Source organism: Dasypus novemcinctus, chromosome 26 (genome assembly GCF_030445035.2).
Source record: "Dasypus novemcinctus isolate mDasNov1 chromosome 26, mDasNov1.1.hap2, whole genome shotgun sequence".
NCBI lineage: Eukaryota > Metazoa > Chordata > Mammalia > Cingulata > Dasypodidae > Dasypus > Dasypus novemcinctus.
Window position 1 is genome coordinate 2,836,797 of NC_080698.1, and position 27,038 is coordinate 2,863,834.

General features: G+C 39.7%; 1 protein-coding gene across 19 annotated transcripts in view; it reads right to left on the reverse strand.

Annotated features, from left to right (window-relative positions):
* Positions 1-27,038, reverse strand: part of ULK4 (unc-51 like kinase 4) — a 659,217-nt gene that overhangs the window by 360,293 nt on the left and 271,886 nt on the right. For all 19 annotated transcript variants that reach the window (XM_058288214.2, XM_058288209.2, XM_058288208.2 and 16 more), the window contains 2 exons: positions 12,768-12,819; positions 12,524-12,668 (listed from right to left, as the gene is read on the reverse strand). In XM_058288214.2, coding sequence (XP_058144197.1) covers positions 12,524-12,668; positions 12,768-12,819 — 197 coding nt within the window. The remainder of the gene's footprint in view (positions 1-12,523; positions 12,669-12,767; positions 12,820-27,038) is intronic.

Below are 27,038 nucleotides of genomic sequence, written 5' to 3' on the forward strand. Positions count from 1 at the left end.
CAGCCAAGAGCAAACCTTGGGAAAAAAGGACTTTCTAAGGATAGCAGTCTCTGGCCTGTTATGGTATCTCTTTTCTGCCCACCATTCATGTAATTCAATACCTTAAAATTACTTACAGGGAATAAAACTCAAAATGTCTTTATCAAAAGTTTCCTTAACAAATTCAAACTGTTCTCCCAAATTATTTGCTAGGCAGAGGCTGGCTTATGTACTGTTCCTTGCCTATTTAGCGTTAGCTAAGCAGTTCACAGTACTGTATAGATGTCTAATAAATAAATGTCAAATGAATGTCTGAAATAATGACTGAGCAAACTTTGCTATATATATTTTAACTCTCTGGAAGAGGCAACAACTAAAAAGGAAGACAAATACCTTTAAGAATCTAAAATGGATTTTTAAAAACTCCATGACATGAAACAGATGCTTTTAATCAAGAAAACAGAGCCCCAGGCTCTTACTTAGAACCCACTTTCTCTCATTTTGGAAATCATTACGTAACATGCTTAATTACGAGGTTTCTAAGCCCATAGCCATTAAAAGGAGCTACATAAAGGGAGGAGAGAGACAATTACAGGAAGGCAACCTGAGAATTATAAGAAGTGAGACTTGAAAGCAGAGGAAAAACAAAAGCCAGCAAACCCAAGAACTCCAGCTGAGAGCAGTCTGGAGTGCATTTAAGCAGACTTCAATGGAACCTGAGGGCCCATTATACACTATAATGTTCAAAATGGGGACAGTGGGTTAAGAATAGGTTAAATCGGGCACAGTGCTCAGTTTAAGGAGCCAGAAAATATCATATTTTAGGCAGTTTTCCTATAAAATATTTTCAAATTGTGGTAATTAAAAGATTTGGCCATGCATGACAAAAACCAAAAACAAAATACCAATCACTCGAAATAAAATCGTAAGTAAATTAGTAAACCTAAGGCATTAGTATATTAAAAATGCAGCACAATCGAGCATGATTAATTTCAGGAATGACATAATAAACATCAACAAATCAACAGATTCATATGAATAAAGGAAAAATTAAGAAAATAACTATGAGTTAAAAAATGCATTTGATAAAATTTACACACAATTCAATTTTTTAAAAAAGGAATATCTTAGTATACCAAAGAGACATAATTAGTTCCCTTCCCTAAGGGTTCTTTGGACAGAAAGTGCTTACCACTCTGAATCAGGTATCCCCAAGACTACCCTCGGGTTTATTGATTCCCTAGAAAGACTCCTGGAACTCAGAAAAAGCTATCATCCTCATGATTACCAGTTGATTACAGTGAAAGGATACAGATTAAAATCTGCAAAGGCTGAAGCTACACACAGCAGTGTCCAGGAGAGATCAGGCACAAGCTTCCACGTATCCTCTCCCAGTGGAGCTGTACAGACAGTGCTAAATTCTATACAACTTAATTCTCCAGCAACTGTGTGTGGCAACGTGTGTCAGTACTGCCCATCAGGAAAGCTCGCTGGCACCCTGTGTCTGGCATGCCCATGTGGCTCACTGTAGACCTTCAGAGGTCAAGCTGATATGATGTGGTCCAAGGCGCCTGTTAGTATACCCAAGATGGCATGGCTCAAGGCACCACCAGCTATACAGTGATGCTCCCATCAGGCAGGAGCCTCCAAGGGCTTAGAGGTTAACTCCAGGGGTGGTCAAGGACCAGTTTCTTTGAATTTGAACAGCCAAAACCTGCTGAGTGAACCCCTTTATGCACCTATCCTCGACAGGGAAACTGAGAGGCACTGCCATTAGAGTCAGATCAGAGAAAGGGCCTTCTTCCACCGCTGACCAGTGGAATCTCAACTGAAAGGCGGGTAGGAGGTTTCTGCTGACCACGCATGTGCCCTGGGTAACCAGCCTCCTTCCCCCACTCCCAGGCACATTTAAATCACTAAGAGAAGGGGCTACAAGCCTATGAACTTTAAAAAAACTTCCCAAGTGAAAATATGAGCCGCCAGGTAGCAATATAACAGAAAAAATATTCTCAACAGCATTGAAAAATATAAATATTAAAAAACAGATTTAATAATATATAGAATCTGCATTTTAAAAAGAACACACTGATGTTCACCTTACTGAGTGAAACAAAAATGTCTTGAAGTTGTTTGATGTCATTTAACCATGAAACAGGAGGGAACAATGAAGCTTGTGTGAGCCTGTTCATGGAAATTTTCCCAAAGAATATTGTTGCTTTTCTCCCTTAGAAAAACAGGGGCAAAATTCATAATGGGTATGTTTAGAATACAGATTGTGAATATATTTTAATCAAAGATAACTGTGTAATAGCAAGATCCAGTCAAAAGAATGTTTTATTAAGCTTTTCTTCTAAAGAGAGATAAAAATGGCTAAGCTGATAATAACTGGATCCCACACTCCTCTGTAACTTGGCAAATGTAACTTGGCCCCTGGGAGGGGCCAATGCAGCTTGAACCCAGACAGGAAACACCATCTGTCCTAAATTCACATCCATCCTGAAGAAAGTAAAACCCCTGAACTTCACATGTTCAAGGTTCTTGCCTCCTCACTCTTTCTCTCTTGGGTCAAGCAGTTGGTGTGAACAGTGCTCCGTTAGATGGGCTGTGGGATCTGAAACAGGCTCTAAATAACTACATTCTTGAGGAAGCTAACCTGAGGGATGTGAACAAAGATTCAGCCAAGTGAAGTTGCCCGTTAGCTTAGGGAGGTGCAAGTAAGATGCACAATAAAGGTGAAGAGGTCCACGTTGCGGGGATTAGGCTGCTAGTTCATGTTTCACATCTCAGTGAGGTTTCCTCTAGGAAGATGAGGGAAAGCAGTGATTGCAGAATATCCAAAGAACTTTAGGGGCAAACATAGTGAAGAAGATCCTGCTATATTAACTCTAGTAAGTATAGGGTGCTCAAAAATTCACAGATAAGGAAGTGGGCGTGGCTCAACTGATAAAGCGTCCACCTACCATATGGAGGGTCCAGGGTTCGATATCCAGGGCCTCCTGACCCGTGTGGTGAGCTGACCCACGCACAGTGCTGCTATGCACAAGGAGTGCCCTGCCACACAGGGGCGCCCCCACGGAGGGGAGCCCCACACACAAGGAGTGCGCCCTGCAAGGAGAGCAGCCCCACATGAAAAAAGCGCAGCCTTCCCAGGAGTGGTGCCACATACACGAAGAGCTGATGCAGGGAGATGACGAACAAAAAAGAGACACGGTTTCCCAGTGCCACCTGATAATACAAGCGGACGCAGAACACACAGCAAATGGACACAGAGCACAGACAATGGGGGGAAAGGGAAGAGAAATAAATAAATCTTAAAAAGAAAAATTTTCACAGATAGAATTGGGAGGAAAGAGGATGGCATCTGAATTAGATGGGAAGAGAGACAGAATGATCAAGGCTGACCTTACAAAAATGCATCCCCACTAAATTGAAAATTTAAGTAAAACTTTTTCACTTCTTTAAAATACTAAAATAAAAGGAGTAAATATTCACATAATCTTAATTCTCTTTAGGATGGCACCAAATGAAAAATGAGTAAGAAAATATCTGTAGCTTAAATATTTCTCAATGACCAAACCATAAGCAAACCAAAAATTATTTGAAGAGTATTGGTAAAACAAAGGAGTAATACTTTTTTCCTTTTTTAAAATTAAAACAGTTGTAGGTTTACAGATTTTACTGCAGAATGTACAGAGTTCTCCTTATCTCCCACACCTACGGTTTTCCCTATTATTAACATTTTACCTAAGTGTGGTATAAAGAGGTAGTATTCTTAATGTGTAAAGAGCTCTTGCACGTCAATAAACATTCCACCAGAAAAATGGACAAAATCTCCCAAAGAAGATGAAGGAGCATGGGGGGCAGTCAACTTTATTAATATTTGAAGGAATGCAAGCTAAAGCTAACAAGAGTACAATAAAATAGGCAGTTTCATAAACGAAAGCTGGTAGTATAAACTATTCATCTCCCTTGGAAAAATGTGGCAAAAACATATCAAATGCCTTTAAAATGTAGATAATTTTTGGCACCATGACTTCCACCCCTAAAGATTCAACAAAAGGAAATAAAGATGTGTCCAAAAGTGTAACTATATAAATGGTCTTTGCAGGATAATATATAATAGTATACAGAGAAAATCCTACATATCTAGTGCTGGGAATTGTTTAAATAATTTGTAGTTTATCTATAAAGTAGATAAAAAGACAGCCAATAAAATAGCTTTATACAAATACAGATATAAACACAATTATAGATACAGATACAAATATTCAAAGTATGATATTTGGGAGAAAAGGGGGACGAGAAGGGTTCCAAAAAGGAAATTTCAGAAAGTACTAAATAATTCTCACCAGGAACAGAGAGACCACAGAGGAGCAAGAAGCCATTCCCATATTAGCAGAATGGTCAGCATGAGGCAAAACTCAGAGCCAGGAATGGCTAGGTAAGTACCGCTGTTATTTTCTACCATCTGTAAGCCTGAAGGTTTCTAAGCAAAGGAAAGCTATAAGGCAGGCAATGAATTAAAGCAATACAGAGGAAGGAGAGGTTTTGGAAAAGGCTGACTTTGCCCTGTACTGCTACAACAGAGGAGTTGGTAATTACCTTTTGGGGTATATTCTATCCAGTCTTTCCTAAAACTTGAACTAGGTGACATCTTAACTCCAAAACTTTATGAAATGAGATAGCATACAAATTAAATCAATAGTCACACCTTGAGGACTTTCTGGTCTTGTGATTTTACGTGACCTGAGAAGCTAAGCGATTGCCTTTGTTTGCATGCATGTCTAATTTATGTAAATAGTTAAATGGATGACTAAATTGATGGAAAAATAGACAGGTGGACAGATACATATTTTTTTAAGTGAGAAGACAGATACTATTTCAAAATGTGTGTTAAATATAATTTCAGATTATAAGACCCAACATCTTTTAGCTTCAATAAGATTGGCAGCAATTTTTTGTTATGAAGGCCTTACAGGCAAAAAAAAAACATCTTCAATAAAGACACGCTCAAAGTTCATAAACTAGTATCCAAAACACTAGAGATATTCTGATTCAGAGGAATCAAAGAATATTTATCCTTATATCCTATTACTAACTTAACTCCCAAATCTTCCAGTTTAGATTACCATAGGTTGCACCTACACACACCCAAAAAATCATTGTGCCTATATACACTGACTTAGGTACAGAATCAAAACATTATAAAAGGATTAGGTAAAAGAAATAAAGTAAAACATTAAACTGCTTCTTCCTGACACAATAGTTAAAATTGAATTTTATCTGCAAAAGTGGTCTGAGGAAAGGCAAAAAAATATATATATACTCCTATTTTTTATTCCCATTAAACATGGCCAATTTATGCCTAATTTAACATAGTATTCTGAGACTGAAAAAGAGAAGCACACCAGAGACAGAGAAAAACCATTCCAAGCACCCAAGCCACCAGATTGGGACTCATGCATTTTGACGGACGTGATTTGTAGGGCAGCTAGACAGCACCAAAGTGTGTTGCCACCAGAGGAATCCACTTATAAATCCTGATTCTAAAAGGAAATGCAATTTATAAGTTGTAAGGAATTCATTCTTTCCTTAGCAGCTAAAAAATCAAAGTCTTAATAATTTAGAAGTCGTCATGGGTATGATGGCTTGCAGTCTACCAAAAGGCAAAGTGTGCAGCAAGTTTCCCACAGCTTGCTACCTCACTTCAAGCCATCCCAGACCACCCCACCTAAAAGAGCCCACCCACAGAGCCACTACTCTCTATCCACTTACCTGTTTTATGTTTTTTCTTCCCTGAACTAGCAATTAATGGAAATTATCTCAAATGATGACTTGTTTCCTACTTTGTCTTACCCACTGGAATGTAAGAATCCAGCAGGGGCAGGGGTTCAGCCTTGCTCACCACAGTCCCCAGTGCTAGCTCCTGAAGTCACACACATATTTATTGAATGAATTAACTAAGAAAAAGGAGGGAAGAAGAAAAGGATGTAGGGAGGGAAGAAAGAAAGGGTGTTAAACTGCATTAGACACAATCACACAATGTGGTACAAATTAGATTTACATTTGAATGAATATTAAAATGTATCCCTCCCCAAGAATAGCAATTGGTGTGTTTCCTGAGTGAAGGATCTAGTACCATTAACAGTTCACTACTAAAGAAGAAATGCTCTCACCGTACAGAACTCGGGAGCGGGGGGGGGTGTGGAGTTCAAAGTGTGGACTACTGCTTCAGTACGAACATTTCATTGATAACGGCTTTGATAGAAACTTCAGAGAGGAGCTGATTTTAATTAGGAAGGTCAATATGGGCTAAAGTTCCACTAAATATTGCCTTGCTCTTCTGCAGGAACTTTTGAATCTTGTCCCTTGGCTGAATAAAAATAAGATGAGCATAGTGGTATCTTTCTTCCCAAGGGAAACCTCTTTTCTCATTTATCATAAAAATAACTCAGTTGTGCTACTGACATTCTAACGACCTGGAAGAAAGGCAGGAAAAAAGGAAGGAAGGAAGGGGGCAGGAGGGCATGTGCTCCAAGCTGGTGGCAGGGTTAAATGTCATGTTCCAGTCACACAACGCAGATCTCAACCTTAACTATCAGAGAGTTTTCTCGAGCTGACAGAAGAGGAAGTCAGAGATATTCAAACCACAAGGGAGTGTGAAGCCAAGCAGGCCAGGGAAGGAGGAACGTGGGTGGCCTGAGGAACTGAAGGCAGCAGAGGCACGGGGACTGCAGTCCCACAATTACAAGGACCTGGATTCTGCCAACAGTCTGAAGCAGCTCAGAAGGGGGCTTCTCCCAGGCTCCAGGCGAGGCTGCGCCCAGCAGTCGCCCTGGTCTAGCCGGCGAGAGCCTGAGCAGAGCAGCTCACAGCACTCTAGCTAATAGACAGATATGGTGGTAAGCCACTAAATTTGAGGTAATTTGTGACGCAGTGGTAGAAAACTAATACAAAATACCCAGAAAGGTTAATTTGCTTGTTTTATTACATGAATTAATATTTAGAATTCTAAGTTATATGTAAGTTTGATCATCAGCATCCTTTTTTGTTCCTGACCATAATGGAAATGCCTTTAATAAAGCAGTATTTCAGAAATGGAGATCCAAGGAGCACCAGAGTTTGGAAAGATGTTTCTAGATAGGCCATGGGAAATGACTGTCTTATGGTCACATAATGCTGACAAATCCTGAGCTTTAGAAACTTAAATAGGTAAACTGTGAATCTCAAAAGCAGAAGAGTAAACATAATTTCATAAGGAACACATGTTCCCAGGGTAGATTTACTAACATCGTGTAGGCTCACAGCTTAGAGAAAGGGGGCTTCAATAGTTGATGGAGTAATAATTGAGTAAACATTTTTACTTGCATGACTTACAAACGTCTTCTGTTAAAAATGTAATCATTCCTGAAATATTTGGCTCTGTCAAACAGGAAGTTCCACAAAGGTGGCGACTGTGCCTTTCCTGTCCTTATGACATTCCTAACACCCAGAAATACACCTATGAGATAAGACATGTTCATTTAATATCAGACAAAACATACGGGCTGACGGAGAAAGAAAACTCAGATGTGCAAGTTTCTGCTGAAAAGAGGCCAGACTGTTGCCTGCCCCTTGCTCTGCCTCTTCTCTACCTTTGCCCACCACCCTGTTCTTGCCTGCCACGCCCCTGCTTCTCTACTGACCACACCATCCTACTCAAGTTTCAAAGTCTAACTCAAGTTCCAACTCTACAAATGGTATTATAATCCTGTGCATATAATGGGCACCAAGCAAACCTTCAGAACTAAAGCTCATCTCTTTGAAAGCAGAGCATGAACATAGAGTAGAGGTAACAATTCTTATTAATTCATACAATAAAGTAATTAAGTTATACACTTAGGATAGGTAACTCTTCTTACAACTGAGTTTTCATTCACATGGCACAGCAGTCCTGATAAATACCAGGAAGTCTGGTATTCTATGGTATACTTAAGAGCACATTATTGCCCTTCCTGAGTATTTCACCAGAGCTATTAGAAAAGACACCCACACCTTCCCCAGGATCACATCACAGTAGCTATTTAATTACCAGGAGGAAAGAACCATCCTGAGAACAAGGACGTGTAGATGTAGCCTGAGTAGAGAGACGGAGACAAAGAAACCCATACAGGAAAGCGGATGTGGCTAAAGCGATCGACTCCCGTCTACCATATGTGAGGTCTAGGGTTGGATTCCTGGTGAAGGTGAGCGGGCCCATGGAGTGCTGGCCCAAGCGGAGAGCTGGCACAACAAAAAAAGACATAGAGGAGAGACAATAAGAGACGCCGCAGACCAGGGAGCTGAGGTGGCACAAGAGATTGAGAATCTCTCTCCTCTCTAAAAGGTCCCAGGATCAGTTTCCAGTGCTGCCCAAAGAGGAGACAAGCAGACAGAATAACACACAGCAAATGGACACAGAGAGCAGACAACAGCCGGGGGAAATAAATAAGTCTTGAAAAAATCTTTAAAAATTTTTTAAAAAAGGAAACCCATATAGAGTACTCTGTACATAGTTCAGATCCCTGTATTTCCCTGAATCCATTTATACTGGAATCAGCACAAGTCAGTCTTTGACTTCTCAGTTATATGGGCAAATTCTTTAATAAGTTAGTTTGAGTTGGATACTATTGTTGGTAAATAAAATAGTCTTGAATAACACAACCTTAAGTTTACAACTGGGCTGCCTAATGCACCTATACTTGGAAAGACTGTCACCTTGGCTTTACCCAAACTATTTCTAAGGCTAAAGGAGGATTAAAACTTAAAATAAAAGGATCAACATTAATATGTCTATTTGCCAAATAAAAGTGGATGCTATATAGCTCCTACAAACTCTATAAATAACTTCAAACTTCCTGAGTCATTTTTACATGGTTAACAGAGAACATGAATTTTCTATTATTAGCATTTCTAAACTTCCTTATAATTGCCAAGAACTATTTTCAAAGACTAAACTTCTGGTTAAGTTTCTTAGAATCAGAATAATTAGGGAAACGGACTTTGGCCCAGTGGTTAGGGCGTCCGTCTACCACATGGGAGGTCCGCGGTTCAAGCCCCGGGCCTCCTTGACCCGTATGGAGCTGGCCCATGCGCAGTGCTGATGCGCGCAAGGAGTGCCCTGCCATGCAGGGGTGTCCCCCGCGTAGGGGAGCCCCACGCGCAAGGAGTGCACCCATAAGGAGAGCCGCCCAGCGCGAAGGAGGGAGCAGCCTGCCGAGGAATGGCGCCGCCCACACTTCCCGTGCCGCTGACGACAACAGAAGCGGACAAAGAAACAAGACGCAGCAAAAAGACACAGAAAACAGACAACCAGGGGAGGGGAGGGGAATTAAATAAAAATAAATCTTAAAAAATAAAATAAAATAAATGAACACATTCTTTATATTTTTTAAAATTTTATATGACATCTACTTAGCCTGTACTATGCACATCATGTAGTCATCATAAGCATTATCTATATAGTGAGCACTATTACATATTAGTAGGAAAGCTTAAAATAATGCCCCTACTAATAATAGCAGCACCATACCACAGACACTGTACTGTTTCCGATCTTCCCATCTATCTTCACATCCTCCATATTCAGGTAACAGGCACTCACACCCATTCTACAGATGAGGAAAGTGAAGTCAAGGGCTGAGATGCAGAGCCAAGACCTGTGCTCACAATAGAGTCAGTCCGCGACCTCTGAAGGCCTCCTGTATCACCTCCCAAAAACCCTATCCCATGAGCCCAGACACACTTCCAAGTACGTGTAATAAAACCCTGAAACCATCTACAATACTTAAGTTCTTGTTCTGCCATGGGACTTACAGCTGTATTTTCTCCTTTAATTTCTTTTCTCTGGAAAAGATAAGATGCACATTAAAGGAAACGCAACAATTTATTCCAGCTCAAATTTCTAAAAGAGGAGCACTGAAAAAAGTGAACATTTTATTTTCCAAACTGTTCCAAAATTGGGCAGACATCAAACATGAAGAGATTTTATTTCAGATCTGCAAAGCTATCAGCAAGACATTACTAAATTGTGAAGGCCTGGTAGAAAAGATCTTATCCCTATTGCAGAGAAGCATTTCAGATCCTGGAAAATGCACCTCCACAAGTTTTCACAAAGCAAACATCCAAAGCCTATCTTTTATAAATCACATTTTATGCAAAAATAACTTATTTTAGGTATTTTCTTGTTAGAACAAGCATATGATCTTGTATAAAGAAAGAAATGTAAAATGACACTGAATGCACTAATACCATGAGAGAAAACTTTGACCTTTTATTTATCCATAGAAGTACAAACCATACACAGACACACTCATATATGCAGTAAAGTGAAAGAGCAAATACATTTATTAATAGTTTATCATTTAGAAACCACTACAAGGTAAGGTTTTAAATTCTTACTTTGGGTTTCAAAATTATTTTGACTGTATATATTCTTTTTCAGCACTCTTCCTGAAACCAACTGTAGAAGCACAAGAAAAACAGACAAAAGATGATGGCCCTATAAATCAAGGCATTATGGATCAAGCTGTGCTTCTAACCAGTCAAGACAATTCTCAAGTGGTAGAAGGCTTGACACATATTAGCTGACAGACACGTCATAAAATGCCTCTTCCTAAACCTGGTATTAATACATCCAGTGCTTCATCTTTAGCAACTGGAGCACAAATGACAATTTAAGTATTTTTTTTAATAATGGGTACCTAATTTTTTGTAAGGAAGCTCAAATTCTTAACATTGGTCAAAATCAGAATATAATTAGACTTGGTTTCTATATTGTGATAACTATTTTCTAAATGAGAATAGGAGATCTCATGGAGTCAAACATAAGGGAACATCTGACGTGGCTCTCTTCTTGATAACCAGCTGGGATAACTTAGGCTGTAGCCCGGCCCTGAAGGAAGCCATGATCATGCAGGCTTTTTAATGGGGGACAGCCAATCCGGCTCTGATTAATTCTGTAAAAAAAAAAAATTCCTTAACACATTTTTAATTTAAATTAAGTTTATTTGATAAGGTATCATTTTCGAGTTTCACATGCCTGCACTGGGCACCCTCAGTCGGCACCCCACTGATTGTCTCCCGTGACAGCAATGGATTGAAAGGGAATAAAACTCTTTGTTAAATATTCATTATCTGTTCGACTCCCAACTGTCCAAAAAATTCCTTTTTATAATTAAACTTAATTACCATGCCAATTTTTTGTGACTTATGTATCTTTTTTAAAAAGACAATTTATTATTTTTCAAAAATTAAGTTAAATTAAATTTTAAAAAATTACCATGCCAAGAGTTTAGAGGGAGGGGGGACTTCCTTTCATCCCTATTGTTTCTGAGGAGAGCCAGGAAAAGTACCAATGTTGACTTTGAATAATAAACCTCAGCCCTAGCTCTGTCGTAATCCCTAGGGGAGCAGCGACAGTCTCCCAGGTGCAGCGGCAAGGACCGGGAAAGAACGAGGGTCCAACAGTGAGCCCCTGACGCTAATGACTATGCTTGTGAGCTGATATGCCTGAAATAAGAACAAGGCCTAGAGCAGCACTGTGCCTAAGATGGAGTTGAAGAAGGACAACCACCACAACATGGAGCCTAGAGTGCCTACAACTGAAAGCGAGAGGATTGCATCCAGTATCCATGAGGAATCTGAGCCTCCTCTTGACATAGAGGTGCAATGGACACAACCAATCCAATGTCCACAGAGAAAAGGTGGCATTGGAGTGGGAAAAGTGGACATGGTGGCTAATGGGTATGGGGAATGGCAGGAAGAGACGAGATGTGGAGGCGTCTTAGGGACTTGGAGCTGCCCTGGATGGTGCTTCAGGGGCAATCACCGGACACTGTAAATCCTCACAGGGCCCACTGGATGGAATGGGGGGAGAGTATGGGCCATGATGTGGACCATTGACCATGAGGTGCAGAGGTGCCCAGAGACGTACTTACCAAATGCAATGTGTGTGTCATGATGATGGGAATGTGTTGCTGGGGGGGGAGTGGTGGGGTGGGGGTGGTGGGGTTGAAGGGGTCCTCATATTTTTTCTTAATGTAATATTTTTACAAAATCAATTAAAAAAATAATAAAAAATGATAAAATAATAAAATAAATAAATAAATAAACACTCTCTATATAACTTCTGTTAAAAAAATAAATAAATAAATAAACCTCAGCCCTGGAGCTGTGAACAACTTTAAATCTGCATAACCTCAGAGTCACATCTCCTACAGAACAGACAAAGCTCTAAATGGATGCTTGAGAAGATGGGCTGAGCGCCTCCTGGTCCTAAGCAGTGCAGCAGCCGCTGCCTGCTGCCAGACTGCTTCTTACAGAGGGTGCACACGGGGGTGCGAGCTTAAACAGGAGGATACACAGCCGCTGCCTGCTGTGCTGCCTGACCTCTTTTTCAGCGAGTGCACACAGGGGTGCAAGCTTGAACAGGAGGGCCCTGAGCCCCCAGTGCCACAACTGCTTGCAAGGAGGCATCCTGTACCACCTACACTCCTGCACATCACTGCAGCAGCATGGTACTTACTGAGGAAGTAAGACATCTCGAATGAGAGCCAGAAGATTGCTGTCAGAATCAAGACTCCCGTCCTTCTCCTCTTCCCCATCCTCCTGGGTCACAAGCAGAGATGTGGCTTCTGAGAGCAATCTCAAGCTGAAGAGCCTCCACTCCACTTGAAAGAAAAGAAAATGCCAAGAATGTGACTACAGGGAGATGGAATGAAAACGAAATGTGTCACTGATGGAATTCTTGTTGATGTAGGTACTCTTACCATTTTGGCTTTGGACCAAGGAGACCAAGGGTGGGAGGATATAATCAACAACCTAAAAGAAAGGATATAAAAGACTTGGTTCATATCACTCTGACAGTTTGAAGCGCCTTTTGTCAATCCCAGAAAAGATCATGCCCTTAGAGCTAATCCATTCCTGTGCCTGTAAACCTATTGTAGGTGGGAACTTTTGATTAAATTATCTCTGCTAAGGGACTCTGATTAGATTGCATGACCCAGGGTGGGTCTTAATCCTTTTACTGGATTCCTTTATAAAAGGAGGACTAAAAGCTTCAGATCCAGGATAAAAGCCACACAGATGGAAAGAAGGGACCCAGGAGCTCAGACAGGAACCCAGGAGAGAGGAAGCCACAGAAGGAGCTGCCAGAAGCTGGAGCAATGAGAACCAGAAGAGAAACAAATGCCTCCATGTGCTTTGTCATCTGAGATAGGACTCCAGGATCACTGATGGATGTCTTTTGATGCCTTGATTTTGACACTTTCATGGCCTCAGAACTGTAAGCTTGTAACCTAAAAAAAATCCATATAAAAGCCAACCAATTTCTGGCATATTGCTTCCAGCAGCTTTTAGCAAGCTAAAACATGTATAAAAAGAAAATTTATATCAACCACTATCTATCTATGCTTTTTCTACCTGCAGAATCATTAATCGAAAGAATGGAAAATATCAACAGATAAATTATCCATGATCATGTGGAATTTATACTAGGTTAAGCAAGGGTGGTATAACTATAAGAGCATCAATTAGCGCAATACACTACATTAATAAAATGAAGGGAAAAAACACACCTGATATTTCAATTGACATAAACAGGACATTTGACAATATCCAGCATTGTTTCCTGATTTAAAAAAAAAAAAAAAAAACTTAGAAAAATAGGAATGGAAGGAAACTTCCTCAAAATAATAAAGGGCATACATGAAAAACCCACTACTAACATCATAATCAATTGTGAAAGACTGAAAGCTTTCCCTCTAAGATCTGGAAGAAGAAAAGAATGTCTGCTGTCACCACTGTTATTCAACACAGTATTAGAAGTTCTAGCCAGAGCAATTCAGCAAGGAAAAGAAATAAAAGGCATCCAAATTGGAAAGGAAGTAGTCAAACTTTCAATATCTGCAGAAAATAAGATCCTAGATAAATCCCTGAAAAATCTACAACAAATCTACTAGAGCTAATGAATGAATTCAGCAAAGAGGCAGGGTAAAAGATCAAAACCCCAAAATAAGTACTATTTCTATACACAAGTAATGAGCAATTTGAGGAGGAAATCAAAGGGGGAAATCCATTTACAAAGCAATCAAAAGAATGAACTATCAAGGAACAAATCTAAAGGAAGATGTATAGAACTTGTATACAGAAAGCTACAAAACTTTGCTAAATAAATCAAAAAAGACCTAAATAAATGGAAGGACATTCCATGCTCATGGATCAGAAGACTAAATATCATTAAGATATCAATTCTACCCAAAGCAATTTTACAGATTCAATGAGATCCCAATCAAAATTTCAACAACATTCTTTACATAAATGGAAAAGCCAATCATCAATTTATATGGAAGGATAAGGGTTCCTGAATAGTCAAAGCAAACTTGAAAAAGAAAAGTGAAGGGAAACGGACTTTGGCCCAGTGGTTAGGGCGTCCGTCTACCATATGGGAGGTCCGCGGTTCAAAGCCCGGGCCTTCTTGACCCGTGTGGAGCTGGCCATGCGCAGCACTGATGCGCGCAAGGAGTGCCGTGCCACGCAAAGGGTGTCCCCCGCGTGCGGGAGCCCCACGCGCAAGGAGTGCGCCCGTGAGGAAAGCCGCCCAGCGTGAAAAGAGAGAGCAGCCTGCCCAGGAATGGCGCCGCCCACACTTCCCGTGCCACCGACGACAACAGAAGCGGACAAAGAAACGAGACGCAGCAAATAGACACCAAGAACAGACAACCAGGGGAGGGGGGGAAATTAAATAAATAAATAAATCTTTAAAAAAAAAAAAAAAAGAAAAGTGAAGTGGAACTCACACTTCCCAATGTTAGAGCGTATTACAAAGCCATGGTAATTAAAACAGCATGATTTCGGCAAAAGAACAGATGTATAGACCAATGGAATCAAATTGTCCAGTCAATTGGGAAAGAATAGTCTCTTCAACAAACAGGGCTGGGAAACCTGGATGTCCATGTGCAGAAGAATGAAGATGGACCCCTACCTCACACCATATACAAAACTCAAGGCAAAATGGATCACAGACATAAATATAAGAGCCAGAACTATTGAACTCCTAGAAGAAACCATAGGGAAGCATCTTCAAGATGTTGTGTTAGACACAGGTTATTGGTTTTCTATACCCAGAGCATAAGCAACAAAAGAAAAAATCCAAATGTTCACCAACCAATAAACAGATATACAAAACGTGCTTACGTACCTTCAATGGATTATTCAGCTCTAAAAAGGATGGAATCCTCATGCATGTGGAAATAAGGATGAATCCTGAGGACATGCTGAGTGACATAAGCCAGGCGCAAAAGGACTAATATTATATGATCTCACTGATAAGAACCATAACAAGCAAACTCATAGAGTTAGAATCTAGAATATACATTAGCGGGGTAGAGTAGACTTAGAGAATGAAGAGTTGATACTTAATTTGTAAAGAATTTCTATTTACATTGGTTGTAAAGGTTTGGAAATAAATGATGGTGATGGTAACATGTTATTATGACTGCAATTAACAGCACTGAATTATATAGGTGAATGTGGTTAAAAGTGGAAACTTTAGGTGGTATATGTTACTAGAATAAAATTAAAAGATAAAACATAGGACTATATAACACAGTGGACCCTATTGTAGACAAAAGACTATGATTAACACTACAGAGGAGGTGGGAGAAGATGGTGTCTGAGTAAGTACACTATCGTCATCTCTCTTACAAAAGACTGGCTGTGTGATGATGGAGTCCTACCAGAGCAGACTGTTTCGGGAACCTGCAGGGTGGGAGGTGTCTGGACATCGATCTGGAGAGACTACAGCAGAATTGGTGTTTGCTCAAGGTAGAACGGTGGGTTTCTAACACTGAACACGGAAGCCATGGGAAGGTAAACCCCTCCCCGCCTAGGGCTAAGAGCCACGGCATGCACTGAGAACTGCCGGTCGTGGGGCGAGGTCCAAGCCCCGTGTCCCCCAAACACTTGAACCCCAAGCCTGTGTCCCTTGAACCTCCGCGGCCCATGCTAAATGCCCCGAGTCCACATTCTCCCAGGTCTCTGTTTCCCGAGCCCAGCACTCCCAGAAATCTGAATTGCCCTACCCCTCTGGACACAGACTAACTCCAGAAGTGGGAGAGTTTAGGTGGGAGGTACAGAGGGGCCAAGGAGTACAGGTTCAGTTTTCTGGTCCCCCCACTTTTTAATGAGTTTGGAGGAGATAACAGCTTACTTGGGGAGAGCCTAGGAATAGGGAAGAGGCAAATCTGGTGAGAGAGCCCAATTTACCTAATCGCCCTGGGATAGGAAACTTGGTCTGGGGGAAGGTGGAGTCAGAAAATTAACCAGCCCCCTTGTAGCACACCTAAGGGAGAGGGACAGTAGGACATGCTTTACAGGCTTCCAGTAGCATATTTAGGGTTTCTGGCAAGGGGTGGGTGGTCTCTCGAGAAATTAAGAGTCATTATTTTCTCAGGTGAGTTGGTTCACCAGGGACCCACTTGAATTTCCTACAGGAGCCCTCACGCAGCATTCCTGCTACCTTGGGATAGAAGGAAGTGAGGAAGGGAGAAAGAGGAAAGGTCAGACTCCTAAGCAGTTTATTCAAGTGCAAAGAGGATTCTTTGCCTGAGGCCTTGTCTGGTCTTTTTTATTGGTCTGTTGCCTTGTTTTTTTTCTTCCTCTTTAATGGACCCCCACCGCCCTTTTTTTTTTCCTTTTTCTTTTTTCTCCCCTCCCTCTCCTTTTTTTTCCTTCTCTCTTTCTTTCTTCTTTTTTTTCCTTACCCCTTTTTTTTTCATATTAGTGCTGCAGGCAACATTTCTTATTTGCTGTGCTTCCTCATCCTTAATTTTCTCTTTTCTGTGTATACTGATTTTGGCTTCCTACACTACCCCGTTTCCTTTACATCATTCTCTCCTCCATGATTTATTGTTTCTCTTACATTCCACCCCTGTTTAGCCCCCAATATTTCTGACTTTTTATCTCTAATACCTCTAATCTGTTTTCTATCATTTATTCACTCTTTATATGATTGTCCTCTCTTTTCTTTCTCCTTCTCTCCTGACCACACTGACCTTTGATTTCATAGTATAATCTTCCCCATATTCAATTTAATACCTCATTATAGGTACTCCACTTTTTTATGGTTATAACTATACACAGCTTCCATGAGCTCTATATCCATTCTCCTAGATCTCATATGGTTCTTCTGCTAACACTCACTATCAATACTACTATTTTATTTTTCTTTTCTTATTCCTTTTGCTTTCTCTGGACCTAATATATTCCCTCGAGGGAACTTTGCCAACAACAAGGAAACAGAATAAGAAGAAAAAAGTGAAAAAGAGAAAACTTAACATGCACACAAAAACAACAACAAATTAAACCCCAGGGCTAGAATAAGAAGATAATCAACAGAATAAACCCAACAAGATAAAATGATGAACAGACAGCAACAAAAAACTACAGACCATACCAATAATCAAGAAAGCATGGCCCAATACAATGAACAAACTAAAAACCAGGAAGAGAAGTGGAACACTGAACAAGTAATTAAAGCTTTCAAAACATGTATCATGGACCAATTTAATGAAGTGAAGGAAGAGATTAAGCATATTAAGAAACTACTTGGAGAGTATACAGAAGAAATTGTGATCATGCACAAAAAGATCACAGAGATGATGGGATCAATAGCACAATCCAAGAAATCAAAAATACACTCTCAGTAAATAGCAGCAGATTAGAAGAGGCAGAGGAAAGAATTAGTGATGTGCAAGACAGTACATCTGAAATCAAACAGATAGTAGAATTAATCGATAAAAAGATAGAAAAAATCCAGCAGAGATTTAGGGACCTGAGTGACAGTGCAAAACACACAAACACATGCATTATAGGCATTCCAGAAGGAGAAGAGAAGGGAAAGGGGACAGAAGGGGTGTTGGAGGAAATAATGGCTGAAAACTTCCCAAACCTATTGAGGAAGATGGATGTACATGTCCAGGAAGCACAACGCACCCCAAACAGCATAAATCCAAACAGCATAAATCCCAACAGGCCGACCTCAAGACACATACTTGTAAAAGTATCCAATGCACAAGATGAAGAGAAAATACTAAAAGCAGCAAGAGAAAAGAAAACTATCACATACAAGGGAGGCTCCATAAGATTAAGTGCTGATCTCATCTGAAACCATGGAGGCAAGAAGGCAGGGGTATGACATAGTCAAGGTACTAAAAGAAAAGAATTTCCAACCAAGAATACTCTTATCCAGCAAAGCTAGCATTCAAAAACGATGGAGAATTCAAAATATTCACAGATAAACAGAAACTGAGAGCATATGCCAACAAGAAACCTACCCTTCAAGAAATACTAAAGGGAGTTCTACAGGAGGAAAGAAACAAACAGGAGAGACAGAATTGGAGGAGACTGTCAGAACAACTAAAACTACAAAAATAGGGGAAAAAAAACAAACAACCTAAGACAAACACAAATCCAAAGAAAATATGGCTAATATAAGTAATTCCTTGAAAGTAATAACACTAAATGTCAATGGATTAAATTCACCTGTTAAGAGACACAGATTGAAAGATCGGATAAGGAAAATATGACCCATCTATATGCTGGCTACAAGAAACACATCTTAGACCCAGTGATTCAAGGGGGTTGAAAGTGAATGGCTGGAAAACAATCTTACAAGCACACAATAATGAAAAAAGGGCAGGAGTAGCTATATTAATATCAGGCAAAATAGATTTTAAATGCGAAACAATTGTGAGAGACAAAGATGGACACTATATATATATTAGTGAAAAGGATAATCTTTCAAGAAGAACAAACAATCATAAACATTTATGCTTCTAACAAGAGTGCTTCCAAATACGTGAGGCAAATACTGGAAAAACTAAGTGAAAGAATAGATGCCTCTACAATTATAGTGGAGGACTTTAATACACCACTATCGACTTTGGACACAACATCTCAAAAGAGAATCACTAAAGAAACAAAAACTTTGAACAGTATATTAGAGGAGCTGGACCTAATAGACATATACAGAACATTACACCCAAATACAGCAGGATATACATTTTTCTCAAGTGTACATGGATCATTCTCCAAGATACACCATATGCTACCCCACAAGAAAGTCTCAAGGAATTCAGAAAGGTTGAAATCATACAAAATAATTTATCTGACCACAGTGAAGTGAAGCTGGAAATCTGCAAGGGCCAGGGCCCAGATTTTGCAACAAGATATGGAAATTAAACAGCACACTCTTAGAAAAATAGTGGATCAAGGAGGAAACCTCAAAAGAAATTTTTAACTACCTTGAAACTAATGAAAATGATAATGCAACATACCAAAACTTATGGGATGCAGCAAAAACAGTACTGAGAGGGAAATTATAGCCATAAATTCATACATCAAAAAAGAAGAAAGAGCTAAAATTGAAGAACTAATTGCACATTTGGAGGAATTAGTAAAAAAAAAAAAAAAAAAGACAAAGTAAACCCAAAGGAAGAAGAAAGAAAGAACAAAAATAAGAGCAGAATTAAATGAAATACAAAATAAGCACTTGAAAAGATAAACAAGACCAAGAGCTGGGTCTTTGAAAAGATCAATAAAAGTGACAAACCCTTAGCTAGACTAACAGAAAAAAAGAGAGAAGATGCAAATACACAAAATAAGAAATGAGGAAGGAGATATCACCACTGACCCCACAGAAATAAAGACTATCATAAGAGGATACTTTCAAAATCTATATTCCAACAAGAAGGGCAATTTAGAGGAAATGGACAAATTCCTAGAAACACAAAAGCAGCCTCTACTGACGAAAGAAGAAATTGATGATCTCAACAAACTAATCACAAGTAAAGAGACAGAATTCTGTCATTAAAAACCTCCCAACTGAGGTCCGTGGTTCAAATGTCGGGCCTCCTTGGCCTGTGTGCAACTGGCCCATGTGCAGTGCTGATGCGCGCAAGGAGTGCCATGCCACGCAGGGGTGTCCCCCACGTAGGGAAGCCCCACGCACAAGGAGTGCGCGCCGTAAGGAGAGCCGCCCAGTGCAAAGGAAAATGCGGCCTGCCCAGGAATGGCGCCGCACACACGGAGAGCTGACACAGCAAGATGACACAAGAAAAGAAACACAGATTCCTGTGCCGCTGACAACAAAAGCGGACAGAGAAGATGCGACAAATAGACACAGAGAACAGACAACCGGGGTGGGGGTGGGGGAAAAAGGGAGAGAAATAAATAAATAAATAAATCTTTAAAAAAATAAAAATTAAAAATTAAGGAAAAAAAAAAACCTCCCAACTAAGAAGAGCCCTGGGCCAGATGGCTTCACAGCTGAATTCTACAAAACATTCCAGAAAGAACTAACGCCAATCTTGCTGAAACTCTTCCCAAAAAATCGAAACAGAAAAACATTGCCTAACTCAATTCTATGATGCCAACATTACCCTAGTACCAAAGCCAAACAAAGACACCACAAGAAAGGAAAATTACAGATCAATTTCTCTAATGAACCTACACGCAAAAATTCTCAACAAAATATTCACTAATCGTATTCAACAACACATTAAACGAATTATACACCATGACCAAGTGGGATTCATTCCGGGTGTGCAAGGATGGTTCAACATAAGAAAATCAATCAATGTAATACACCATATAAACAGATTGAAGGAAAAAAAATCACATGATGATATCTACAGATGCAGAAAAAGCACCTTTTCTTGATAAAAACACTGCAAAAGATCGGAATACAAGGAAATTTTCTGAACATGATAAAGGGTATATATGAAAACCCCACAGCCAACAACATTTACAATGGTGAAATCCTAACGTCTTTCCCCCTAAGATCAGGAGCAAGACAAGCATGCCCACTATCACCCCTTCTATTTAACATTGTCTTAGAAGTACTTGCTCGAACACTGAGGCAAGAACCAGATATAAAAGGCATCCAAATTGGAAAGGAAAAAGTCAAAATTTCATTATTTGCAGATGACATGATTCTATACATAGAAAACCCTGAGAAGTCTACAAGAAAGCTTCTAGACCTCATAAATGAGTTCAGTACAGTCGCAGGTTATAAGATCAATGCACAAAAATCAGTAGCATTTCTGTACACCAATAATGAGCAAGCTCAGGAGGAAATCAAGAAACAAATACCGTTTACAAGAGTAAATAAAAAATCAAATACCTAGGAATAAATTTAACTAAAGATGTGAAAAGCTTATACACAGAAAACTATACAACACTGTTCAAAGAAATCAAAGAAGACCTAAATAAATGGAAGAATATTCCCTGTTCATGGATAGGAAGACTAAATATTATTAAGATGTCTATCCTATCAAAACTGATCTACACATTCAATGCAATCCCAATAAAAATCAACACAGCATTCTTTAAGGAACTAGAAAAACTACCTATGAAATTTATTTGGAAAGGAAAGAGGCCCCAAATAGCCAAAGACATTGAAAAAGAAAAACGACATTGGAGGAATCACACTACCTGACTTCAAAACATACTACAAAGCTACAGTAGTGAAAAGCATGGTATTGGCACAAGGATAGACACACTGACCAATGGAACCGAACTGAGAGCTCTGATATAGATCCTCATATATACAGTCATATAATAACTGATAAGGCCACCAAACCCTCTCAACTGGGAGAGAACAGCCTCTTCAACAAATGGTGCCTGAAGATCTGGATATCCATATGTAAAAGAATGAAAGAGGATTACCAACTCACACCTTATACAAAAATCAACTCAAGATGGATCAAAGACCTTAATATAAGAGCTAAAGACCATAAAGACTTTGGAAAGCAATATTTGGGAACCATCTACAGGACCTTGTAATAGGATATGGCTTCATGAACCTCACACCAAAAGCACGAGCATCAAAAGAACAAATAGATAAATGGGACTTCCTCAAAATTAAAGCCTTCTGCACCTCAGAGTTTGTCACAAAAGTGAAAAGAGAACCTACACAATGGGGGAAATAATTTGGTAACCATATATCTGATAGGAGACTTATAACCTCCATATATATAAAGAACTCCTATATCTTGAAAATAAAAAGACAAACAACCCATTTTAAAAATGGGAAAAAGATTTAAACAGACACTTCTCCAAAGAAGAAATACAAATGGCTAAAAAGCACATGAAAAAATGCTCCAAATCTCTAGCTATCAGGGAAATGCAAATCAAAACTACAATAAGATAATATCTTACTCCCATAAGATTGGCAGCTATGAAAAAACAGAAGACTATAAATCCTGGAGAGGATGTGGAGGAAAGGGAACACTCATTCACTGCTGTGGGAATGCAGAAGGATCCAGCCATTCTGGAGGACAGTTTGGCGGTTTCTCAAAAAACTAGCTATAGATTTGCCATATGATCCAGCAATTCCACTGCTGGGTATATACCCAGTAGAACTGAAAATAAGGACACAAACCGATATATGCACACCAATGTTCATAGCAGCATCGTTCACTATAGCCAAAAGTTGGAATCAACCCAAATGCCCATCAACAGATGAATGGATAAATAAACTGTGGTATATACATACAATGGAGTACTACTCAGTTTTAAGAATGAATACACTACACATGTGATAACACGGATGAATCTTGAGAACCTTATGTTGAGTGAAGCAACCTAGACATTGAAGGAGAAATACTACATGACCTCAATGATATGAAATAATTAAAGCAAGCTGCCTCAGAGAGCTAGAGACCGGATGATAGCCTTAAAGGAATTTGGGGAATAGAGGAAGGTTGCGAGCTGACACCTACCTGGGTGAAATCTATGATAAGCTGGAGGTAAGTATTTGTAGAGGGAAGGGATAAAATGGGGTCATAGGGATACCTTTGGGTAGGGCTTTGTGGGCCTGAGGGGGGCTGGGGAGGGGAGGATGGGTCAGATGGCCCAAGAAATTGGGGGGAGGGTAGGGGAACATATGAACATAGGAGATTGTCAGGTATGTGGTTGAGAGTATAATGTTAAGAAAAGTTTTTCAAAAATATAAGGAAGGCTACCTGTTTAAGATGCTTAAAGCGGAGAATCTGACACAGTACAGGCTTCTAGAGAGTATGTGAGTGTTCATTTTGTTATAGTGGGTTATATCATTGGATGGAGACCCATACAATGAGAGTGAAGGTATACCCACATTCTGAGGAGGACTGATATTCTCAAATAGAGGGAATTGTATCTCTCGAGAGAAATGGTGGCTCCCAATGCATTAGGGCAGTCGAGCATGTCAAGCCCTCAACATTCCTGCAAGTATCTCTGAACATGGCCCTTCAAGCAATGAAGAATGATTTTCGCTGTGGTCTCTGAGGGGAGGGGGAAATAGGTATTGAATAGGTGGAATCGGTGTAACTGTGGGACAAGGGAAGTGTTCCACAAGATTATGCAAGGATGGATATAGAACATGTTAAATTACACCAGAAATGTATAGGGGCCTATAGGCTAAAATGTAAATCACAATGTAAAACATAAGATAACTAAAAATTTAGAAAATTGTATAGTCTAAAATATAAATCATAATGTAAACCCAAGTGTAACCTTGTTTGAAAGCTATTGTCTCAATATCTGTATATCAGTTGCAGTAAATATAGTATGAATATGTAAAAAGATTATTGCTGGGAAAGAGATAAAGTGTCTGATGTTGAATATGCAGGAGTACCATATACTGTATATATGAATTACTGTGGTCTAAAACTTTTGTGAAGACAAACAATAATTAGAAAAAAAAAAGAAAAAGAAAGTACGTAGACACTGAGATGGAAGAAGTTGCCTTGCCAGTGTGCATACAGGGCAATACTTATTGCAGTGATGAAAGGCAAAACATCAAAAACAAAGCTTTTTCATTTTTAAAATTTTGATACCGCAATTTATTTTCACTTTAATTTTTCTAAATTAGTACGTATTCTATATCTAACCTTTAAACCCATCACTACATTTCATTTTACTATTAATTGAACCTGGCAATATATTGGGCTTCATTTTCAGGGCGGTTTTGGGCCACAGAGGGGTTCGATGGTGGTGGGGGAGGAATACTGGTGTGGGGTGTTATTGGTGGGGGGCACATGGTTGGGAGGGAGTTCTCCAGGGCATATGTGTGGGGTGCATAAAAATGTTTGGATATTTTCATAGTGATTACAGTTGGGAACGACGGCTGGGGGAGTGCTGAGTTCCTGGCCGGGGAGCTCTGTTGCATTCCCTAAGGGAACAGCAACAATCCCTCGAGTGCAATGGCTAAGACCAATAAGGAAGGATGGTCCAACAATGAGTCCTTGATGCTAATGACTATGCTTGTGGGCCTGTGTGCCTGAAATAAGAACTAGGCCTAGAGCTGCAGGGTGCCTAAGAGTTACCTCCTGGGAGCCTCCATGTTGTTCAAATGTGGCCAGTCTTGAAGCCAAACTCAGCATGTAAATGCATTGCCTTCCCTCTAGCATGGGACATGACTCCTGGTGATGAGCTTCCCTGGCACCGAGGGATTACTACCAAGTATCAGCTGATGATGTGGCTGGAGAATGACCTTGAATAAAAGGGTCAACTCAGACCAGCAGAATATCTCAGCCTACAAGTAATATCAGGAGTAAAAATGCTTTTTGACCTTGACTAGAAGGGGGAAATGGAAAGGACAAATGAGTTTATATGGCTATGAGTCCAAAAAAAGAGCTGGGAGGTTATCAGAGAGGTCACCCTTATGCACACCTTAGCAGAGTCCCAGAGACAGCTAAAGTAGATACAATCCCAGGTATTGGTTCTTCTGAGGGCTACAGAGATCCACAGGTTCTATGGTCATGGCAGATGGACTTCAGTGCAATGTCAGTTGTCCCTACTTTGGAGTTTGTGTTCCTGAGTGTGATGGAGTTGGACTCAGGTGTGATCTTTGTTCACAAGCCTCTTGTCACTTTTATGGGACCTGTGGTTGGTGCTGGGGTTTAGTGTACACTCGGGGGACCTGAATCTCTGGACTGTCCATGTGATAGCCAGGCCCTGAGCCTCAAGAGACTTGCAACTTCTACCCTCTGGTTTATTGGATTTACCCCAGCCAGCTAATAGGGAGGTGAAAAAAGTCAACCAGCACAGCAGGGAGCCAAGAGTGCCTACAACTGCAAAAAGGAGAATTGCATCCATCATCCAAGTGGAATCTAAGCACCCTCTTGATACAGAGGTGGAGTGGACATAACCATCCCAGGGTCCACAGAACGGAGTATTAGAATATGGATTAGAGTGGACTTACTGATACTCTATTCTGGAGCTAATGTGATTAGTAATGGAAGTAAATGTAGCATTGCAATGGAGTAAGTGGCCATGGTGGCTGCTGAGGGTGGGGAGTGGGAAGAAGAGATGTGATGTGGGGGCATTTTCGGGTCTTGGAGTTGTCCCAGGTGTTACTGCAGGGACAGTTACATTGTATGTCCTCCTGTGGCCCCCTGGGTGGGCTGGGGGAGAGTGTAAACTACAATGTGGACCATTGACCATGTGGTGCAGCAGTGCTCAGAGATGTATTCACCAAGTGCAATGAATGTGCCATGATGATGGAGGAGGTTGTGGTTATGGGAGGAGGGGGGTGAGGGGGATAGGAGGTATACGGGGACCTCATATTTTTTTAATGTAACATTAAATAAATAAATAAAATTTATAAAAAGAACACTACAAGTGTAAGAACGCTCTTTCATGAATTACAACAAACATGACACTGATAGAAGGTGCTAATAGGGTGGTATGTAGGGAAGTATACATCTAAATGTAAACTAGAGACAAGAGTTAACAGTACTAGTTTAACCATCTTTCATGCATTGTAACAAAGGTAACTACTGTTTAAAAAATAGTACAATAACAAAAAAGTGCTATCATCAATTGTAATAAATGTTCCACACTAATACAAGGTGTTGGTGGCAGGGTGGTGAATGGGAAAGTCTAGGTTGTAATATGTTACCAGAATAAAAACTTTTAAAAAATACTATACAACACAAACAGTACACCCTATTGTAAATGATGGACCAAAGTTAATAGTACAGTTATGAAATAGTTCTTTCATGAATCGGAACAAATGTACCACACTAATACAAGGTCTTAATAATAGAATGGTAAGTGGTAACTATATTTTATGCATGATTTTTCTGTAAACCCACAACATCCCTAATAAAAAAAGTGACATTATGATCACCAAAACAGTAATTCTCAAAATCTTTAGAATTTATGAAAATCACTTTAGTGCAAATGCAAAATCTAGTTGCCATAAGTTGGTATTAAACAATCAAATTATTATGTAAAAGCTGGTGATGATTACTCAAGTTATACGCTGAACAGCAATCAAAATGTTGAGGAAAAAGCGATGCATGATCATGTTTTATCAAATAGTTTTTATCAAGAAAAATACTAATGGTGAACAAGACTAATATATTAAAGAGCTATTTCAAGTTAATCTTAGTTAATTTAGGTAAAGACTCTAAAGACCTAAGGCCATTATATAAACCAATCTTATAGTTTCACCAGTTAAAGTAGGCAGAGCACAATCAAAACCAAAGAAAAAAATTTTTTGGCCTCAAAAATACTGATGAAGAAAGGAAAGTAACTGCCAAAGTCTAATTTTGAAATCTACTATCTCATTTGATGAACTCTGTTGGTGGCAATGAATAAAATCACTGTTGTTTGCAAATACCATCTTACCCTCCAAATCAATGAAAAGGCTGTCCTGCACAGGTGAGCATCTCCACGCATGAGTACTGGTCCATCAGTATTAACCTGTTCTCAGTTCACATAAGTTTACATAATAAATCTAAATATTTACACAGGACCCTAAGAACCAGGAATGTTTCATTCATCCTTCTTCCACTAAGAGTTAGCACACTATTCAAAGTACAAGTGCAATAACTAACATCTTATGATAACGTGATCTTTACAGAAAAAATATTAATTACTTAGTTTCTATAGTCATTGATGGGAAGACTCACAGAGGTTAATTCTTTGCAAATTAATCTATAATTCCCACACAACTCAAACAAATATCCCCACAATGAGTTCTCACACCA